General features: G+C 39.3%; 1 protein-coding gene across 1 annotated transcript; it reads right to left on the bottom strand.

Moving 5' to 3' along the window:
* Positions 1-938: 938 nt before the first annotated feature.
* Positions 939-20,201, bottom strand: WSB1 (WD repeat and SOCS box containing 1). The gene is made up of 9 exons (XM_039341344.1): positions 20,040-20,201; positions 16,802-16,970; positions 15,579-15,847; positions 12,826-12,957; positions 11,971-12,071; positions 8,995-9,167; positions 7,429-7,542; positions 3,807-3,914; positions 939-2,233 (listed from the first exon to the last, which is right to left on the bottom strand). The coding sequence occupies exons 1-9, from the start codon at positions 20,077-20,079 to the stop codon at positions 2,074-2,076; spliced, it is 1,266 nt and encodes a 421-aa protein (XP_039197278.1). The 5' UTR covers positions 20,080-20,201; the 3' UTR covers positions 939-2,073.
* Between the last annotated feature and the right edge of the window lie 812 nt (positions 20,202-21,013).

The following is a 21,013-nucleotide window of genomic DNA, read 5'->3' as shown; positions in this document are numbered from 1 at the left end:
AGTCAGTCTGGCCAGATTCTTGTAACATAGCCGATTAGCAATAATTGTTGAAACTCTTCACCAGTTCTGGTTTGTCTACCTCCTGCAAATTCATGGAAGATGATTATCAAAATCTCACGTGAACCGCCAAGCTCAAGATTCTGTGGTTCTCAGTTTAAGTGAAGACAGCTGGGTCCTTCATTCCATTACCTACCAATCAAATGAAAAATGTCTTTCGCCATTTAAATCTATTTTTCTGTGGCCTACTTTCTGGAGATCAAGACATGGATTCTTTTTGTATTCTTTTGTCAGATGTTATAAATCCATATGAATCATATCATGAATTTATATGGCCACCTGCTCACCAGATATCCTGAGCAGCCAAGAAATCATTAAAAACAATTAAGCTAGAAATAATAATTGGATGGAATTTTGTGTTGAAATTAAAAAAAAAATGAATTCAAAGATGGATTTAAGATGACAACTACTAGAAAGAAAGAAAGAAAGAAAGAAAGAAAGAAAGAAAGAAAGAAAGAAAGAAAAATTTTGCAAATCCCCCCATTTCTGTCTTGTTTATTTATTTTCTATCCTTGTTGTCTGAACCCCTTAGTCTTGTCCTCTCTTGGCTATATACATCCAGTTCCTCCAATCTCTCATCACAGGGCTTAAAAACTAACCCTCTGATCATCCTCACTGCCATCTCCAAATCTGGAGAGTGGAAAGTGATGCCAAGAACTGGATACCATATAACATTTGTCCAACATAGAACGAAGTAGAAGAATCAATCCTTGGGATTTGGAAATATTTGTTTATCCAGTCTAAAATAGCATTTGTCCTTTAAAAAAACGTAATGGTTGGTACCTTCAAAGTAACTATCTTTGGTGGCAACACAAATTGCACAAATCTCAAAATCCCTTCTTGTTCTTTCCATATGTAAACAACCAGCCTTTGAATTCTGATGTTTTTTTGTACAATGATTTAATATACATATAAAAAAATTCAAACAAAATATAGTCAGGCATTTTAAGTAATGCATACATTCTTTGTATCTGCATGTCCAGATAAACTGAAGGCAAAAACTAAGAAAAACTAAGTTGTCTTTGGTAGTGCACCTAGTATTTTGCCTTGATATGAGAAAGCCTCACAGGATAGTGAAAAAGAGAACTTGTGGATAGCTCATTTACTGGAAGCCTTCAGGCAGGAATTCAAAAGTTTAAGGATCTTGCATGCTCCCAAACAAACTTTTGCTGCATAATTAAGGCCTCCTTGGAAAGGAGATGTCCCTGCTAAATGAACTGTCCAGCCTGTGTTGGGGGCTTTGAGAAAACTTCTGGCTTCCACCTTGTAAGATCAGGGGGTGGGCAACTAAGGCCCCTATATGATCTGTGGACTTCAGTTTCCCAGAATTCCTGAGCCTGGAAATTGAAATCCACAGGACATAAAGGGGCCATTGTTGCCCATCCCTGTTGTAAGGTGAATGCAGGGTTGGATTTGTATAGTTCACTTAATGTATACGACAAAAGCTGCTCAAGATTTTGCCAGCATTTTTCTAAGATGAGAATTACTGTCCTATTTTACACAGCACCGATTTTGCTGGTGGCTCCAGAGACAACAGACACATGAATGTATGAACTGGATGCATTGTCCAAGTTGATATAACAGTTCTTACATCTGGGGGAAAAGAGGCAAACACTGGTGAATTTTAGAGGCTTATATACTGTGAATATATACCCTCATGCACACATTTATATACACGTGAACTGTCTGTGCATGCACACTACATACTTGTTAAAAAAAGCAATCTCAAAAGATATACATGGATAACACATAGCAGCTTACATCCAATTATGTACAAGGTTTCACAGTTGGAGCTTTCTTTTGAAAAAGCTATTCCACAATTTTGGGAAACAGGCCTACTCTGTTGTTTTTCTATAAATAATACCTTTAGAAAGTCAATGATTTCTATATATGATCAATATTTAGGATCTCGATTATCTTTTCTCAGGAAATAAAGCCATGTTAAAACCTGTGGACCACTGAAGCTCAAAGGCTTTTAAAAGCCTGATGCTGTTTTATTCATTTCTGATTGTTTTTCTAACTCCGGTAGGAAAGGAAAGAGATGATGGCCGAGGGAACAGGCAAGGTCTCCACTTTTCTTGTAGGTATCACCCGTCTGATAGCCATCCGACACAAATGCTGGAGGCTGGGAATGTGTTTAGGAGAGGTCCAGAAATACACACTTCCGTCCTGTGTTCTGAGAGAAAAAACATCCATAAGAAATGAATTAAGTACCATGCATTTGCTTTTTCTCCAAAGAATACTAGCTGTCATATAGACTGCAATCCTTATCCTCAGCTTGAGGGGATGGAATCCAATCTCTACAGAACAGTGTTTCTTGACCTTGGCAAGTGTAAGATGTTGGACTTCATCTCCCAGAATTCAACAGCCAGTATGAGTGCAAAGTATAGTTGTATGAGCTATAGTGGGTGCCCAAAGAAAGGCACAATAACATCCTTGCTCTGTGAACTGCATTGGACGCTGGTTTGCTTCCAGGTCCAATTCAAGATGTTAGCTATCACCTATAAATCTGTAGGTGGTATAAGGCCAGGCTACATTATCAAAACTGGCTTTGCTTCATCGTATCCCACTTGATCAGGCAAGGAAGGTATGTTGTAAACCCCTTCAGTCAAAAAATCCAACTGGTGGGATCTAGGAAGAGAGCCTTTTTGCTGTTGCCCCCCCCCCCACAATGGAATATCCTTCTCCTGGAGGTGAGGCCCCTCGCCACTTTCTTGGTTTTCCGTAAAGGAGTGGACTTGCATGGGAGGCACAAAAGACCATCCAATCATGGGGCTGGTTGGTGCTATGAGACCCCTCCTTCTGCCTTTATTAATCAATTTTAACAGCTAAATTGCCTTCTTGGAATTTTTTGATGCTTTGAAATTGTTAATAGTTTTATGATCTTATCAGTTTTTATATCCTAACTTAACTTCAATATTTTAATTCTAATTTTATTTACTACTTTATACTGAACATTGCCCAGGGCTCCTCTTTAAGGGAGATGGATAGTCTACAAATACGAAATATTAAATACATACATACATGTGTTCTTACTGTTGCTGGAGGACAATGTTGGATCCGGAAATACCCATCTAACTCATCTGTTGCCAAAGTTATTAATATCCCCCAGCTAATGATTATGCAATTTCTATGATACCTAATACCTTTTTAAAAATAGCCAAATCTTGACAGATTGCCAACCTTGGCTAACTATAGGATGCCCTTCAAACCTGCAAGAGCATAACGGAGCCTGTTATGATGTTATGGGGTCAGAAAAGGACCTGGCAGATGGGCATGCTTTGTATTCTGCATTGGATTCCTGGGGGATATAAAAGTGGGATCTAACGTTAACAAATAAGTAAAAATGGTAGCTCTTCTTTTGACACTTTAAATTTTATGCACTGAGCTGCTCCAGCGTTGTGAGATTGGAAAGTGAGAGCAGAGCCATATCACTACAAAAAGAAAGGCTATTTGAATGGAGCCAGTTTGATAAAGTGGCTAAGGTACCAGCCTAGAAATCAGGATACAGTAAGTTCTAGTCCTGTCTTAGGCATGAAAGCCCACTAATCCAATTCACTCAACCCACTGAGATGGGTTGTTGTTGTTGTTGTGGGGAAAGCAGGAAGAGGAAGGAGTATCATGTATGTTTGCCACCTTGCCACTTATAATGAAAGCTGGATAAAAGTCAAATGAATAGACAAACAAACAAACATAGAAGAGCAAAAGTAAGTAATCATATAATATTTTCTCTTGCAAAGTCTCCTTACCCAGCAGCTAAAACACTGCCATCAGTAGAAAAGGCACAGCAAAGTCCATTCTTTAAAGGTGCAACTTGCACAGGGTAATCCCCATCAATTCTCCAGAACCGAACCAGCCTGAAAGAAACAGTAGCAGATAGGTTAGAGGCCTGATTGAGATATCTCTTGCAAAGTGTTTTGCTTATCCCGTGAGTGAGATGGCCTCCAGAGTTCTCGAAGGAACTGAGGATTCATGAAAAAACACAAATTCACCAATTAGGTGTGGCTTGGGATCAACCAATTGGTTGTAAACTATAAAAATAATTTTCAGTCCAGGCCAGAACTGTAACCCAAATAAGCACCTCAGACAAGACCCTTCTTAGTTCTCATATAGATAAGGAGAGGATGGGAAGGGGGGGGGAAAACTCATTCAGTCTTGCAAGATTTTGTTAATTAAAACTTTATAATAAAAGTGGTATTGTATACTTTGTTTTCCTAGTTTGGTGTATCCGGGACGGCTGACACCTGCTAAGCAACAAACCATGATATTTAAACCACAACTGGTTCTTGCAAAATACTCATCCAAAGGCAGACAAACCAAAAATTGGTTTCGCACAGCGTGTAAACCACTGTAACTCAGCAGCAATCCAAAGCAATACACGCCTTTATAGGAGCAAAGGAAAAGTTATCTTTCTTGCTCAAACAGAACACTGAGGCTTGTTTTTATTTCTGTGCTTGAAGTCTCACGCTTCCACACAGCTTTGGTGATGGGCAGGGGACTGTCCCCTTGTACCCCAAACCAATTTAAGGTCATTTTGTGAAATATGCAACTACAATTGGCCACTGCCAAATAAGACACAATTGTCTTATTTAAGGATAGCATTCTGGACTTCAGTAAACTTCGAATGTTCATACCCAAATCTTGTCTTTTCCAATTTATGCATCTTCTACTCAACTGTCTACGGAGATTCTAAATCATTTAGGTCGTAATTGCCCCAAAGGTGCTTTTTTCAAAAGGCAACTGGACTTCCTGTTTTTTTTTCCTTGAAAACTTTTTGCTTCTCATCTAAGAAGCTTCTTCAATTCTAAATGACCAATCAGTTAAAAGTGAAAAAGCTTTTTGGATGAGAAGCAAAAAAATTTCCAAGAAAGATAAAAAACCAAGAACATCCAGTTGCCTTTTTGAAAAAACACCAGCTGTAACTCTAGAAAGCCTTACAGTGACAATGGGCTCTGGCTTATCTTTTCCCCCTGGAGACCATGAAATTGAGAGCATTCTCCCAGGCATGCTCTAATGCGGGGGTGTGAAACTGGCGGCCAACAGGCCAGATGCGACACACACAGGCCACGCCTTCCCCCGGTTGCAAAGGTAAAAAACATTTTGATACGTGCTCTAATGTGTTGCTAACCAGAACAAATCCCAGTGAAAGATTGCAATTGTACTTGCAGAAGTGATGAACCAGATCAGCTACTAGAATTGGGTATATCCAGTTTAATGAACAGAAGGATGAGGGGGGACATGATAGCAGCGTTCCAGTATCTCAGGGGCTGCCGCAAAGAAGAGGGAGTCAAGCTATTCTCCAAAGCGCCTGAAGGCAGGACAAGAAGCAACGGATGGAAACTAAGCAAGGAGAGAAGCAACCTAGAACTAAGGAGAAACTTCCTGACAGTGAGAACAATTAACCAGTGGAACAACCTGCCTCCAGAAGCAGTGAATGCTCCAACACTGGAAGTTTTTAAGAAGAGACTGGACAGCCATTTGTCCGAAATGGTATAGGGTTTCCTATCTGAGCAGGGGGTTGGACTAGATGACCTCTAAGGTACCTTCCAACTTTATTACTATTATTACTATTATTATTATCTTTTAGATCAGGGGTCTTCAATCTTGGCTGTTATATGACTTGTGGACTTCAACTTCAGGGATTTCTCAGCCAGCATCCCTGGCTGAGGAATTCTGGGAGCTGAAGTCCACAAGTCATAAAAGGGCCAAGTTTGAAGACCCCCGTTCTAGACCCATTTTCCTCACCTGCTCCCATTACAATAGCAGGTGATTTCCTTACTAGCTGAACTCCAGAGGTCACTGATTATTTGAACATCTGTTAGCAGACAGAAATGTCCGACACATATATAAAGCTGCTACGTTATGCGCTGCGCTTCATTAAACTTTTGACAGTCTTTTCCTTTTCCTTTATAATATGAATTAACCTGTGACACTTAAATGATTACTCAGGACTCACCGCAGTCACTGAGTCATCACAGTTCTATTTTATTTCCTGAATGGGCAGACTTTCTTGTGACCTTAATAATAAAAGGAAAATGAAATAAATTGGGAAGGTAATGCTTTGGTTGTAAGGGCCTCAGCAGATCTGTTGCGAGAAAATGTAGCCAAAGTGACGACAAGGTGCCCAAATAATATTACGTGATAGCTTCTCAACACAACTTCTGCTGAGAGGCAAAAGCAAAACTCTCACATCACTGACTCTCCTGTGGTAACACAATAGGAAGTAAAGGTAGCCCTTGACTTACGACCATAATTGAGCCCAACATTTCTGTTGTTAAGTGAGACATTTGTTAAGTGAGTTTTGCCCCATTTTACAACCTTTATTACCTCAGTTATTAAGTGAATCACTGCAGTTGATAAGTTAGTAACCCGGTTGTTAAGTGAATCTGGATTCCCCACTGTCTTTGCTTGTCAGAAGGTTGCAAAAGAGGATCACATGACCTTGGGACACAGCAACGGCCATAATTATGAACCAGTTGCCAAGCATCTGAATTTTGATCACTTGATCATAAGGATGCTGCAAAGGTCATAACTGTAAAAATGGTCATAAGTCACTTTTTTTAGTGCCGTTGTAACTTTGAATGGTGACTAAATGAACTGTTGTTCAGTCGAGGACTACCTGTATGCTAATGGAGAACTAGTGTGCTTGTGCTGACTAAAGAATTTGCTGCAGACATTATTCTTCGGAAAACACCTTGTGCAAACAATTTGCTGCAAATATTTTCCCTTTTTTAAAAAAACCAGAAAACAATTTCCCCATTCAATCCAGCAAACCGCATTCAAATCAGAGGTGCCTTTAGATCAGAGATGGGGAACTATGTCCCCTTTATGACCTGTGGACTTCAACTCCCAGAATTCCTGAGCCAACATGCTCAGGAATTCTGGGAGTTGTAGTCCACAGGTCATAAAGGAACCATAGTTCCTCACCCCCAATCTAGATTATCCCACAACTTTCCCAGACATGGCTGATGAGGATACAAGGCTAATCCATTCTGTAACAGCAAGCAGCAACATTTGTTAAATCTAGTCCTTGAACACAACAGCTGACACCCTTCCCTTGATTTTTAGGAGAGCTTTCAAAGCATTTTTAAAACCCAACTTTGGCTTTTTTTAAAAAAATCATTTGCCTCTCTTGCCGATTATACTTGACATTATCTTGCCTCTGGCTCAGTTACTGCTCAGGCAGCCATTGTAGAAAACGAAATTATAAATAATTATATTTAAATCTGATTATCACGGATCATCTTTAATAGCAGTTAGGGCCGTATTTTTCTCATCCACTTAAATGAACCAGTGCCAGGATTTACTGAACAAGGTTATTTTCTCGGCCAGCAAGAACTAGCAAAATCCAGCATGCTTCGTTGTACGTACTTATCATCAGCAAGTGTTGCAATATGCAGTCCATCGTGACTGAAAGATACAGATCTGACCCAGCGGTCATTTGCTCCTCCAGCAAATATTGGAGTTGGAGGGGGAAACAGATGCCTGTGGATAAAAACGAAACTTTACATCAAAGCTTTGGAAGCAATTGCATTTTATTTAATCATTAAGATGTACAAGAGGTCCCGGTGCTGTGACCAAGTGCTTGAGAATGAAGAAAGACCTATGCAGCTGTCCAGCTTCAATAGCAGATCTCTTCCAAAATCTCTCCTTTTTAATTTGCTTGGACAGAAGCCAACATTTAAATTAGCATTCTTTCTGTTTGCTTTTAAAGGGGAAGAGACTTTGTCAAAAGCATCTTAGGGCTACTTAACCACGTACAAGGTGATTACTTTAAAGCAATGCACCGAATGACATACAGGTAGTCCTCGACTTACAACAATTGAGCCCAAAATTTATGTTGTTATGTGAGGTATTTGTTAAGTGAATTTTGCCCCATTTTACGACCTTTCTTGCCACAGTTGTTAAGTGAATCAGTGAGGTTGTTAAGCTAATAGCACAGTTGGTTCAGTGAATCTGGATTCCCCACTGACTTTGCTAGTCAGAAGGTCACAGAAGGGGATCACATAAACCAGGAACACTGCCACCGTCATAAATATGAATCAGTTGCCAAACATTTTAATTTTGATCATGTGATCATAGCGATCTGCAAGGTCTGCAAGTGTGAAAAACGGTCATAAATCAGTTTTTATCAGTGCCGTTGTAACTTCAGTCACTAAATGTATTGTAAATCAAGGGCCACCTGTATTGATGTGCAGAAGTCATCAAATTACCAGCAGCTTTAAAAGTTCAGAGTCCTAAGGCTCCCAATGGGCCAGCGCTTTCCTATATTCTTTTGATCTCCAAAATGCTTCCCACTGCTGCCCCATAAGAAGCAGCCATCAGTGCTTGTAGCTGTTTTCAAATTGCCCAGGGAGAGGGGTGGGTTTTGTGTGTGTGTGTGTGTGTGTGTGTGTGTGTGTGTGTGTCTAGAGCAGTGCTTCTCAAATAGTGGGGCGCGAGGCTCCGTAAAGGGGGGCTCGTTTGACCTCGGCAAATACTGTCATATTGGATTTCTAGATCGGATCATCCGACTCACTCGCAAGCAGCAGCCCGACGCGGAGGACAACATGATCGCCAACGCATGTGACACATGCAAAGGACCCGATTGGATAGACATGATGCTCTATCCTGATTGGCCAAACCCGCCCGTGTGACTTTTAGACCCGGAAATCAGTCCTCTGTACAGAAAAAAATTTTTTACAGTCGCGCGGGGGGCGCGAAATGTTTTCTTCTTCCTAGGGGGGCATGACAGAAAATAATTGAGAAGCACTGGTCTAGAGTAAAGAGAATCTCAAGATGGGAGAAAGGGAAAATCCATTCCGCATGAACAAAATTGAACACATCCTAAGTCCCCCGCTGTCACTGCTTTGCGCCTACACATGCTGATTGGGGAATTCTGGGAGTCGAAGTTGCCAAAGTTAAGAAACAGTGGACCAGACCAAGGCACAAACTTACCCAAACTCCATCAATATTGCACCAATATGGGGGTCCCAGATGTAGACGCGGGTGTCGTAAGATGCAGTAGCCAGCAAGGCTCCATCAGGGGAAAACTCACAGGCTACAACATCGTTGTGATGGCCCTCCAATTTTCGGATGAGGGTGTATTTATCCATATTCCAAAGCAATACCTGTAATCAAAACAAGGCCATGTTATAGTTCTGCTCAATTCCAGTAGAAGCATTTTCACACTCTCCAACCCCTCCCCCACCCCAGATCTTTGTACTAGTACTTGGAATTAAAATTAAAGGCCAAGCATGATGAATTACTATAATTAAAGAATACGCTCAGTGTCGTACTCAGAATTACAGAAATTAAAGTATACATGCAATGCTAACATGTTAAGTGTTATTCCTAATATAAGCCAATAACACATAAAGATAAATGTCAAGTGGAATTTTAACAATGTAGGATTCTTAACTGAAAGGCATGTAATATTTATCAACTTTTAAAATAACAGTAATAGGGTTAAAGTACTAACATCCCCATTCTGTTCAATTATCTACCCCAAATTTAAGAAACATACAGACAGAAAAAAAAAGGAAGGTTAACATATTGTTACTCCCGTGGAATTCCCTGTGAGTTTAAGACCACTTGTTTACAATAGGCTTGGATCGCCCACGTCAGCCTAGGAAGAGAAACAGATACTGCAAGCAAAAACAGGTATTGTCACAGCCAAATGACATGACTTGGCAAAACAAAAATTAATCCAAGTTACTAAAAGTATGCACATTTTAAGCTTACTTTTAAGCATAAAAATCATACATTATTGCCAGGCTCTTTCCTTAAATAAGGTTTCAATAAATAAGCATTTCTACTGGCAGGGATGGCTCAAATACAGTTCACGTGCATTTAAATGTTTTGTCACATTGCATCAATTTTAAGCATGTCTGGGAGAATCTAACTATCAAATTTATACTACACATTTCTGTGTATTATCAACAGTCTAGCAACGAAAACAAATCTGCACAGAAGATTGGTTGTGGTTGTTATTTTAATAACATAGTTTTTAAAAAAATTTAATATATATATATGGTAAATCACTCTGAGCCTTAAGAATCGGCAGAGCTTTTAAACATTTGATCGCACAACATGAATTTGTGCATAATACGTACAGCAAATAAGTTCTTTAAATCTCCGTTTTGTTACTATAACAAAACTTTCTTAAATCAGCTATAGTACACTGACAATTGCCTCAAAGTTATAAGACTCCAACATTCCATAGGAATGGAAAGCTAAGACATTAAAGTTGGTAATTTTTTTTCTTTAAAAAGGAGTCAACGGCTCTCACCAATGAGAAAATAAAAAAGAAAAGAAAGGAAAAAAAAAAAAGCAGAAGGTGGACATCAACCAGCACCTGCGTACGTACAGTACACCCTGCAGTCGAATGCAAGGTTACTTCGTCCTATGGTAAAGTTCGCCTCCAGCCTGGTAGCCGGAGGTGCCAATCTTTCTGCCCAGCTAACACCATTGTGCGCTTGTCTGAGTGGTGCCAGCTTACCCTCAATCACACCAATATTGCTGCCACCACCTGTGACAGGGAAAGCAAGAAGCTTATGGAAAACACACAGCCTAAAAGATCAAGGCATACATCCACATCTGTTCTATTTAAGACTTTATTGACTAGTCTGCTCTCCCTATGCTGCTGCTTCATAATGTTAAAATATGTTCTCCCCCAACTCCCACCATGCTAACCTGGCTAAGCTGCAGCCAGGATTCTTACTAGCCCAGAGGATGGACAACTTGGTCAACGCTGAAGGCCACTACAAAAAAATTTAGAAATTGACTAATAGCCGCAGAACCCACCAAAAGCCAAAACTTTCTTTTTGCAAGAATTTGGCTGGGGTAAGTCTGTAATTAAGAGCTGTGCAATTATGCAATGCCATAAAATCAATTCCAAAGTGGTGGCTCTCAAGTATGATACACAACCACACCCCAACTCTTTTTCTATTTTTGTTTTAAATAGGATCTATTTAAAGAAATGTTTAACCCAAAAGCTTTACGATGGTGAATCTAGGCCATCCTCCCAGCTCATTGCAAACCTTGGATTTTACTCATTTTTCCAGGCTTACAGCCAACCATTTATTCTGGAAATTTAACTTTTTGCAGGAAATGTAAAATTCCTGATCCTAACAAAACCCTTGACTCCATATAAATAAGCCTCAGGAGACACAAGTTGCCCACCCGTATATGAGTTCAATCTGGAATTATGGTATATATAAGAAAATCCATCTCACATATGCTTCTCAAAACTTAATCCCAATGATTAAAACTAATGGCTTCCCCTCCCAAGCCAGTTCTACAATTTCCAGTCTTCACAACCTGAATCTCTCAAGATGTTTTTCCAATATTATCACTGACCATTTGCCATCTTGACTGGACTATCCCAAATTAAAGAACATCTGGAGGGAATCAGGTTGGAGAAGGCCCTTTATGTTGAAAATTAACTTAATTCTGAACTTTGCAGCAGGGCATTACAATTTTATTTAAAACTAACATATCACAGCAGCTCTTTATAAGGCACCAAGACACAAGAGTTGCTTGTAGTTTAAATACCAACCAAGAATACTATTGTATTTTTAAATAGGAGAGCAGCCCAGGCTTTCGAGGAAAATATAAGAGGCATCAAGAACAAAACATGTATTTCTACTAATATTAAAACATTTCTTAAAACGGAATTTGAATTTTATTTGTAAAGAATTATGGAACAGATGGAGACATGCAAAAATTCATTTTCTCTGAATCTAAAAGCAATGCAGTGTCAGCTCAGTAACACATAACTGAGCAACCTTATGCTAATTACTGTAAATATTTTGGCCATGCAAATCCTTGCAGCATGACACCAAGCACAAACATGTTTTATTTTAAGATTCCAAATTATTCTTTGCTCACAATTGAAATACAAGTTGAAGATCATGAAACTTTGGTACCTACTGTTTTATTGGCTCCCACAGAGCAGAGGATGGAAGAATCAGGAGAAAAAGCACAGCTATACACCCAGTTTGGGTGTCCTCTTAATACTTTCATCATATTTCCTGGAAAATTACAGAAGAAAATGGATTAGTATCAATCACTCTGAATAATAGTGATTTTGGGGTTTGTCTACATAATTCCCACCATTCTTTCCTGCCTGAAATTAAACTAGTTGCCCACTTAAAAGGAAGATTTTAACACCATAACCAAGTAAAAATGATGAAAAATCCAAATATCAAAGTGTTATATTATAGAAGAATACACTAGCCCAATTCTTATCATGTTCCCGACGCTAGCAAGACATTGGTCATTCTTTAAAGTGAATAGAAAAAAAAATCAGCTTTCCATCTTCTCACCAAGAAGGTGGTGCAATTTAAAAAGCAGCATTAACTTTTAAAAGTGAATTGTAGCAACTTCCCTACAAGTATGGAATTAAATTTCAATACATTTGAGGTTGAACCAGGGTGGGTTTCACGTGTACAGAACATCATTTCAAAAATCCATTCAATTTATTTGGAACATCCTGCCATTACTGAGTAAATGGCTCCCTGGTCTTTTATTATCCCAGGTAGTAAAAAGATCTGTAATGTATTTCCTGCCAAGGATCACATATAATCTTTAAGAAGCGTGCTACAAGGTACAAACCAAAAAGGACTATGTCTTTTATATGCCTTAATTTTAATTTAAGATAATATGTGGTAATTTGTGGTATATTTGTTATTTTACAACAGTGTCAACTTCTAGGAGAATTAGAACACCCAAGATTTTAGTGACTGTAGCCTCTATAACACAGTTGTCCCTTTCCTGAAAACATACCATCATCCTTTAGGTCCCACACTCGTAATGTTTTGTCTCTTGAGGCCGATACTAGTATCAGGCTGCCATCAGGGGCAAAAGTCAAGTGTCTGACAACTTCAGTATGGTCCATTAAGTTAAGGAGGAGCTTCCCTGTTGGAAAAATGCATTTTAGTCTATGAGCTTGATATTCCATAGTTAAGGCAGAGGACAAACATCATCCTATCAAATTAGAATAGCTCTTGAGATAGTTTTAAATTAAGCTATAATAGCTTTTCCTTTTATATTATTACTTTGAACATATAATTCATATACATTTATAACTCTTGAAAAGTAATTGTGGTATCCAATGTCATGAGGCCCAAATTTTTATATTGTTGTCTCTGCTTGCAAGCAATTGAATTCTATTTTATGTTTTATGCTATTAATATAGGAAGTTTTAAATCAAATGCATATGCAATACTACATACTATTACTACACAATAGCTCAAACACCCTGTAAATTTTGTGGCAAAAAAGATGATTTTAGGTAGTACAAGTTTCCACATTCTTTAGCCAAAATAAGGAATAGATTCTTATACTGAGCCTGAGAAAGAAATATCTATTTTGCCCTCAGCATTCAGAATTCTCATCCCCAAAGCAGGCTTAGAACCTTTAGAAAATTCCTAAAATTTTAAAGTTAAAATACAGACTTTACCCCCACCCCCAAACGGCTGTCTGTCCATGATGCCACGCAGACACGTTTGCTCCTGCAGGGATGGGTAGCCATTCTAAAGTACATGCACTTTTGAGTTCTGACAGCATGTGGCAGGCATTTTCACAAAATGGCTGCCTGAGAAAACCTGCTTATTCATAAAATGGCTGACAGGATAGCCATAGCCAGTTACAAAACAGCCATTTATCAGAGGGTGAATTAGAGGATCAAGATATTCTCTACCGTGATAATGGGATCTTTGTGGGCCCAACACCTGCCCACTCCATAAATAGGGGGTTTCCCCTATCAGAAAGAGTTTATTTAAAAAATTAGGAGCAGAGAGATTGATAGGTAGAATGACAAACATCAGAGAATTTAGCATCCCAGGGATATGCACAAAATGGAATAAATCACTTTAGGAGATTCTGCCAAATCATCCAGGGTTGGCTATCATTCAGCATTAAAAATTTTACTGTGGTTCCTGATTTGGACTGGGAAAAAACATAGTCACAGGAATCCCAAAATTATTTTACAAAGGAGAAGGCTGGTGCACCCACACATCTCACTGGTACATCCTCTGTAATTTTCCTAACAAGATTTCTTTCCTCCACCCTCTCCCAGGCTCCATCTTTGGAGTTACCTTGCTTTCTACCTTCCCCTACTAACACTCCCACCTGGAAAATTCCGGTTCAGTCTGTATTTGGAACAATCCCCATCCCCCTTTCTCTCTTATCCAGACCAAACATGCATATTACAGCTTTTATGTTAACCACCCAAAACCAGCTGTGCTTGTACAGAACAGTTTGTGCATATATTATTTTGCATGCATTATCTGTGTTGCTTGTCCCTGACCTTCATGGCAGTCCTTCAAATATTTGAAGGCGGTTATTGTACCACCCCTGGTTTGTTTTTTTTTCTGATGCTAAACAAATCCAGTTCTTTCAATATTCTTCTTGATCTCTAGGTCTTATATTTAACTAATGAGGTATTACACATAACAGGCTTATTTTTTTTTAAAAAAAAAAACCAAACAAACAAACCTCTGATCCCAAACAGGTCTGCTTTAAGTCAATATACTTGAGTTATCTACTGGATAAACTTTATAAAAAGGTGCCAGGATAACTTATCTCCCAAGCAGTTTCAAGATTTTAACACAAAAGCCACTGGTTCAACATTTAAGGCTTATGCAGCACAATGCTGTTTATATTTCGATTTTGAAGAATTGGGCATCAACTTGTATTCAGGTTAAATAAAAATTAAACTGGATGAAAATTACAGTTGCAAAGACACTTTTCAAGAAGTGAAATAATTTGTACTAAAGGAACACATACAACAATGCCTTGATTTGTAAATTGTGATAAGCCTAAAGGATAGTTTAAAACTTTTTGAGGCTTTAAAATGTAGCTTAGTAGGAATAGTAAACCTAGCCTGGAATGAGTTTAACAGAGGGACAATGGCAGGTCTAGCCCACAAAATATCTGGGTAAATTCTAGGCTGGCACAATAAAGTTACTAATTAAAAAGCAAAACTCCTGTCTTATCAGATAGGATCAAGTTAGTTTAGCATCCAGTCTTATTGGCTAAAATGTAGTAATTGACAAATCTTCCCATTTGTCCTGACAGCTACTTTTAGAGGTCCAATATCTCTAATCTTGTAAATTCCATTTCTCACATGATCACCAGAGATGTTCACGAATAACAAAGTCTTTTCATATATTGTATGCCATTCTTGCTCTTCTAAATAAAAATAGGAATGCTTCTCCAGATATCACTAACTTCCTTTCAATTCCAACCAACAAGAATTTTATCACTTATTAAACTAATTTATATAGCCACCCAACTCACATATAGGTGACTACAGGCAGCCTACATAATTAAAAAAATCCATTATATAATAAAATTCATTACAGCCCTACCCAGCAGAAGTAATAGAGAGATGGTCCTTCAAATAACCTGGTCCCAAGTCATGTAGGTGTAAGACTGGTGGAAACTGTACTATGGCAGCATCTGAAGAGGACTAACCTCATTGTTATTTTAGAAAGAAAGCAAGACACATGAGCAGTCAAAATGTCCTTCTTTACCTGTATAGGCATCCCATATTTTGATACGTCCATTGGCTAAGCCTGTTGCTAACAGAAGCTGGTCTTGACCAAATCTGAACCGATGCCATTCTATATTCACACAACGACTCCGTTTCTCAGGTACTGATGATCCAAATGCAAGACTCCAGACTATGTCACCACAATCTATGACCTGCTCACAGGGCTTATTTTTCTGGTTGCCATCACTGTTCTGCCTTGAAAGCTTGGAATGATTTAAGTTGGCAAAATTCTTTACACCATGCAATGAGCTGTGGGTGAGAAAATTAAGTGTAAACGTTTTGCAAGAGCAAGGTCCTAAAGGCATGCCAATTGGTTTAAATGTCCTGTTATAAACCATTATAACATCCCAGCCTTTTGGACTTTAAATCCCAAGAACATCAAGAAGGATCATCACTGACAAGGGATTGTGGTTTTTTTTAGAAAACTCGTATAAAACATTTCTTTATGGAGGTGGTCAGCAGACAACACTAACATCAATCACCCTATAATGAAGAATATTTCAATCCAGTGTTTAATACATGAAGAAAGATGTTGAATTCTAGCTAGAAGAAAGCATTTTCTGTCTACCCCTAAGAAACAGGCCACTGCTTTGGACAGAAACAAAATGGAGGGCATACCAAGGCCAAGGTAAAATTAATCCATGTCTTCTAGATTCAAATCTAAATGTCAACCCACTGAGCTACAACTAGCTTGCTTCATCATGAGAAAGTATGACATCCTTTTCTTTAGTTTCCATAATCCTTTGAGGAACCTCTCTCTAAAGCTTATTGGGTTAGATACTCTCTTCTGAACAGAGCAGCTTTTCCTAAAATGAAGCCAGTAACCAGGGATTTGGGGAATTTATCCAATAGAAGACCAAAAGGTGGAGATGAAGCTAATAAGAAAAGACACAACAAACTTAAACCATATTTTTATTACTGTATAACACTGTGGGGTAAGACATAACGCAGTTGCTTGGTAAGTACAGTAGTGTGTTATGCAGACTTAGATATTGTGGCTTATTAAATGTTATACTTAATGTGTCATGACATATGTTTAAGCAAACCATAATCTAGCACAATGTATATATTCAGGCAAAATATAACTGAGTTCAATCTGCTATCTTTTCCTGTTATTGTATTTAAGTTAAAACTTTTCCATAATAGAAAGATTTTAGAAAGGTCTCAGACAAATAATCAAATTCCTAAGCCAGCCATACTCACAAGTTCTTAAGGCACTGAGACCAGGGCACAAGCTTTACTATGCGATGGCCTTGTGACCAAGCGAAGTAGGAGCCATCTGGAGCAAAAGCAACTGTCCAGTTCTCACGTCCACACTTCTTATCGAAAGGAGAAGCTGGAGCTAAGAGTTCTCCTACTGTCCGTGATCTTCCTAAAAAATAAGGTTCTTGTGTAAGACATTCAATATATATAACTTCATACCAGAAGTTAAATGTTTTGAACAATTGTGCACGTGTAATCTGATTCCACTTTCAGGTTACACATGCACAATTCCCCACAACAACAGAATATATATAAAAAACACAATTTCAAAGTCAGAAACATGATAAACAACATAAAGCTGAATAGAATCTAAGCATATCATAAAGAAAATGGCTTGTCATTTCAAAAATTACAAAGGACAAAAAGTTGCAATTCCTCTTGCTACCACATGCAGCACAAGTTAGATACTACAACTGAGGATCAGAAACTCTGTGGGTTTTTTTTATTATTGCTGTTGTTGCTGTGGGTCAGATAAGACTTCTGATGATTACATAGACAAATCCATGAAGGTTTTGGGCAGCATTTTCAGAAGTGGTTTGCCCGTGTCATCTTCCAAAGACAGAGCAAGTGGTCACCCAGCCAGGTGGCCTCATGCCAGAGGGAGGACTTGAACCCAGGTTTCCCATTGGACCAAACCAGATGTAGCAACTATGAAGTAATTTGTTGCATTATTTATTCATATACTACAATTTAAACAACTTTAGCATCAATGAAAAGTCATATTCCTTTGCAGATCATTTTATAAAAGCAAACAATTTGCATCCTGTATGTGTATGAGGTTTTCAAGCAATCCTGTTCCTTTCAAGGACTTGTGAAATTGGATACGGAAGTTTTAGTTCGAGATAATTCATACATACTTCCTGAAATTATGATTAGTCTGCTACAGCAGACATGAAGTCTCTTTAGTACCTTAAAGATTAACAAAATTATCAAAAAGCTAATTAATTTATTCATCTTCTGAATCTGTACTTCAGTTGAATTCTCATATCTGAATCTGTTACTTTAAACTGCAACCTCTTTTTATGTGTACTGTATACTATAATTTCCTGGGATGGGCCAACAGCATATTATAGAGAACACGTAAGATGACAGAAAAGGAAAACTGAAATCATACTCATGAAATTCTACTACTTCTATGTGCCATCATGTTTTGTCATAATGTAAAAGGAACATTCATTAAATATATAGGTAGTCATCAACTTACAACAGTTCATTTAACTGTTCAAAGTTACAATGGCACTGAAACAAGTGACTTATGACCATTTTTCACATGACCATAGCAGCATCCCCGTGGCCAAATGATCAAAATTCAGATGCTTGGCAACTGACTCATATTTATGATGGTTGCAGTGCTTATGATCAGATTCTGCAACCTTCTGACAAAGTCAGTGGAGAAACCAAATTCACTTAACAACCATGTTGCTAACTTAACTGCACTGATTCAATTAACAACTACGGCAAGAAGTCATAAAATGGGGCAAAAATCACTTAACAAATGTCTTGCTTAGCAACATAAATTTTGGGCTCAATTGTGGTCATAAGACGAGGACTATCTGCATCAAATGTCTACAGAGGTTCTCAGTCATCCAGGTCATAGCTGACCCAAAGGTGCTTTTCAAAAGGCAACTGGACTTTGTTTTTTCTATGAAGATGTTTCACTTCTCATCAAAAAAGCTTCCTTCTTCAGTTCCATTCTTCAGAACTGAAGAAGCTTCTTGGATGAGAAGCAAAATGCCTTCAAAGAAGTCCAGCTGCCTTTGAAAAGCACCTTTGGGAGATGGTATACCAAGCAACATAAAATATTACTGGCTATTATGCAGGCTGAAGGTAGTATTTTATGCTTTGCCATTATCTATAGATGAAAGTACAGTCAATGGCAAAAGTCTTCAACCTTCTAATATTTGCTCCCATTTGGTCAAATCTCCGATGCCAGCCTTTTCCTCACCATTACCTCCACTCCCATGTTCCTTGTCTCTTGATTGGGCTTTAAGTCCACTCCCACCCAACCTCCATTTCAATCTGGAACCCAAGTATAAACCACAGCTAATTTCATTTTCTTCAGCCTTGGTTTCTCCAGATGGCCTAAACCACAAAGCCCACTTCCAACCCCAAAATAGGGCCACCGTCAACTCATTCTCCAAATGCACCCTGCCAGCTGAAAAACTCCATTCAACAATTACATCTGCTCAACATCCATATATGCCTTCTCTAGACATATTGGACTACAGGCCACGTCATCTCCTTTTTAGTGTGCAAAGGGGGAATGGTGTGAACCATCTTTCTATAGCGGAGGAGAAGACCACAAAGGCGCTTCTGTCAACATGCCCTACCTCCCCTTCAATCATCACACCCACCCAGATCCTTCAAATAACTGAGGGGTCAAGAGGAGTCTCCTTAGCCACTATTTTTAAAGTGGCAGAGCTGCTAAGGGCAAAGCAAGATTCTCTTACAGTGGAGCTATTAGGGTCACCATAAACTTCTCCCTATATATAAATGAAGGGCTGTTTCCAGTATCCACTCAAACTCCCCTGAAATGGGTTGGATCATTCCTATTAAGGCTGAAGGAACCTGACCCACATCAAGTTCCTTTTGTTTGGCTTGCAAAGGGCTTCTTTGCTTTGCTTTCTTCGCCCTTCCGCGATCATTCCTTTTAAGACATACCGAAGTGGTGACACCTATGTTTATTTATATTATACAAATACACAAATGCCCCGACGGGGTAAGCCATGCCTATTGTGCAGCATTATTCTTCCCAGGAAAACGAAGCTTTTGTTCATAAGGCAGCAGATCAAGGCATTTAAAATGTTGCTTCTTTTAGTGGCGGTTAAGGGCCAGCCTGGATAGATTTGCCCTTCCCCAACCTGACGCCCGCTAGACTTGTTAAGTCTCCCAGCATTTGTCTCCCCGGTGACTGAGACTAGCATCAACTGCAAACCAAATAATCGGGAAAATGCCAGACGGAGGAAATCCGAGCTTACTTACCTGGGAGTAAAGCCGTCCCTAATGAAATTGAGATTTCTTTAAGTAAGCATCCATAACATGAAACTACTTTTTTTCTCCCCTCGCACAGGTCGACCAACACACCCAAAGGATTTCCTTCAACGGTCCCGCCGTTTACTAACCATAACCCTGGCAACGAAACATTTGTTTTAAAAAAAGTGAATTGGTACTTTCTTACCAATGAGCTTCTCGTTAACACTCGGAGGAAAGCTGGCCATCTACGGAGCGGCCCTTCACTCCGGCTCTGAACAAGAGTTTTTTAAAAAATAAAACAAACGGTAGAGGGGGGGAAAAGATGAGCCAGCCTCTTCCACTCGCGGCCAAAGAAAGACAGACACAATGGCCGGCGCGGGAAGCCTTATAAAAAAGGGGGCGGGGCTTGGCGGGGATCGGCCAAGCCGCGCCCCTGCGTGAAGGGTGTGAAGCGGAGAGAGGGAAGACGCTTCATCTCAGCCGCTTGACGGGGTGAAATCTCTTGTTTCTTTCAGACACCCCCCCCCCCCTTTATTTAGCTAGAATACGACAGGCCCATCAGAGAAGATGCTGTATTGGAAGAGTCCATTATGTGAAGAAAAGGAGGAATAGAGGCTATTACTAAGGCTAAGGAAGTAGTTGAAGCAGGTTTTTTTTCTCAATGCATTGGGGCGTTAATTTCCACTCTGATTGAACTCCGTTACGTTATCGCTAGGAAATAAAGCCTCTCAAGCTTGAAATTTGTATTCTTGCAGAGCTGGATGGGGACTTGGTTGGGGAAAGATGGCTTATAAGCTATATTCAATCTAGGATCCACCGGCTTACTATTGTGTATAGAGGTGTATGCCATTTAAATCAATGTTGACCCCTAGTGACTGACTGGACTAGTCCCTGCATCGTTTTGATAACATTTTTGGAAGCGATTTGCCCTTCCTTTCTTCCTAGAACTGAGAAAGAATGACTGGCCCAAGATCACTGGGCCAATGCCAGAATTAACGTTCATGGTCTTTGGGTTTTGAGCCTGGAGCAGAGGTCCTCAAACTTGGCTACTTTAAGACTTGTGGACTGCAACTCCCAGGCTGGCTGGGGAATTCTGGGAGTTGAAGTCCACAAGTCTTAAAAGTGGCCAGGTTTGAGGATCCCTGGCCTGGAGCCTTAAGTACTGCACCAATCTGGTTT

This window comes from Crotalus tigris, unplaced genomic scaffold (assembly GCF_016545835.1).
Source record: "Crotalus tigris isolate CLP2741 ecotype Arizona unplaced genomic scaffold, ASM1654583v1 scf7180000017550.10884619, whole genome shotgun sequence".
NCBI classification, from domain to species: Eukaryota; Metazoa; Chordata; class Lepidosauria; order Squamata; family Viperidae; genus Crotalus; species Crotalus tigris.
This window is presented reverse-complemented; position numbering and strand designations above follow the sequence as displayed.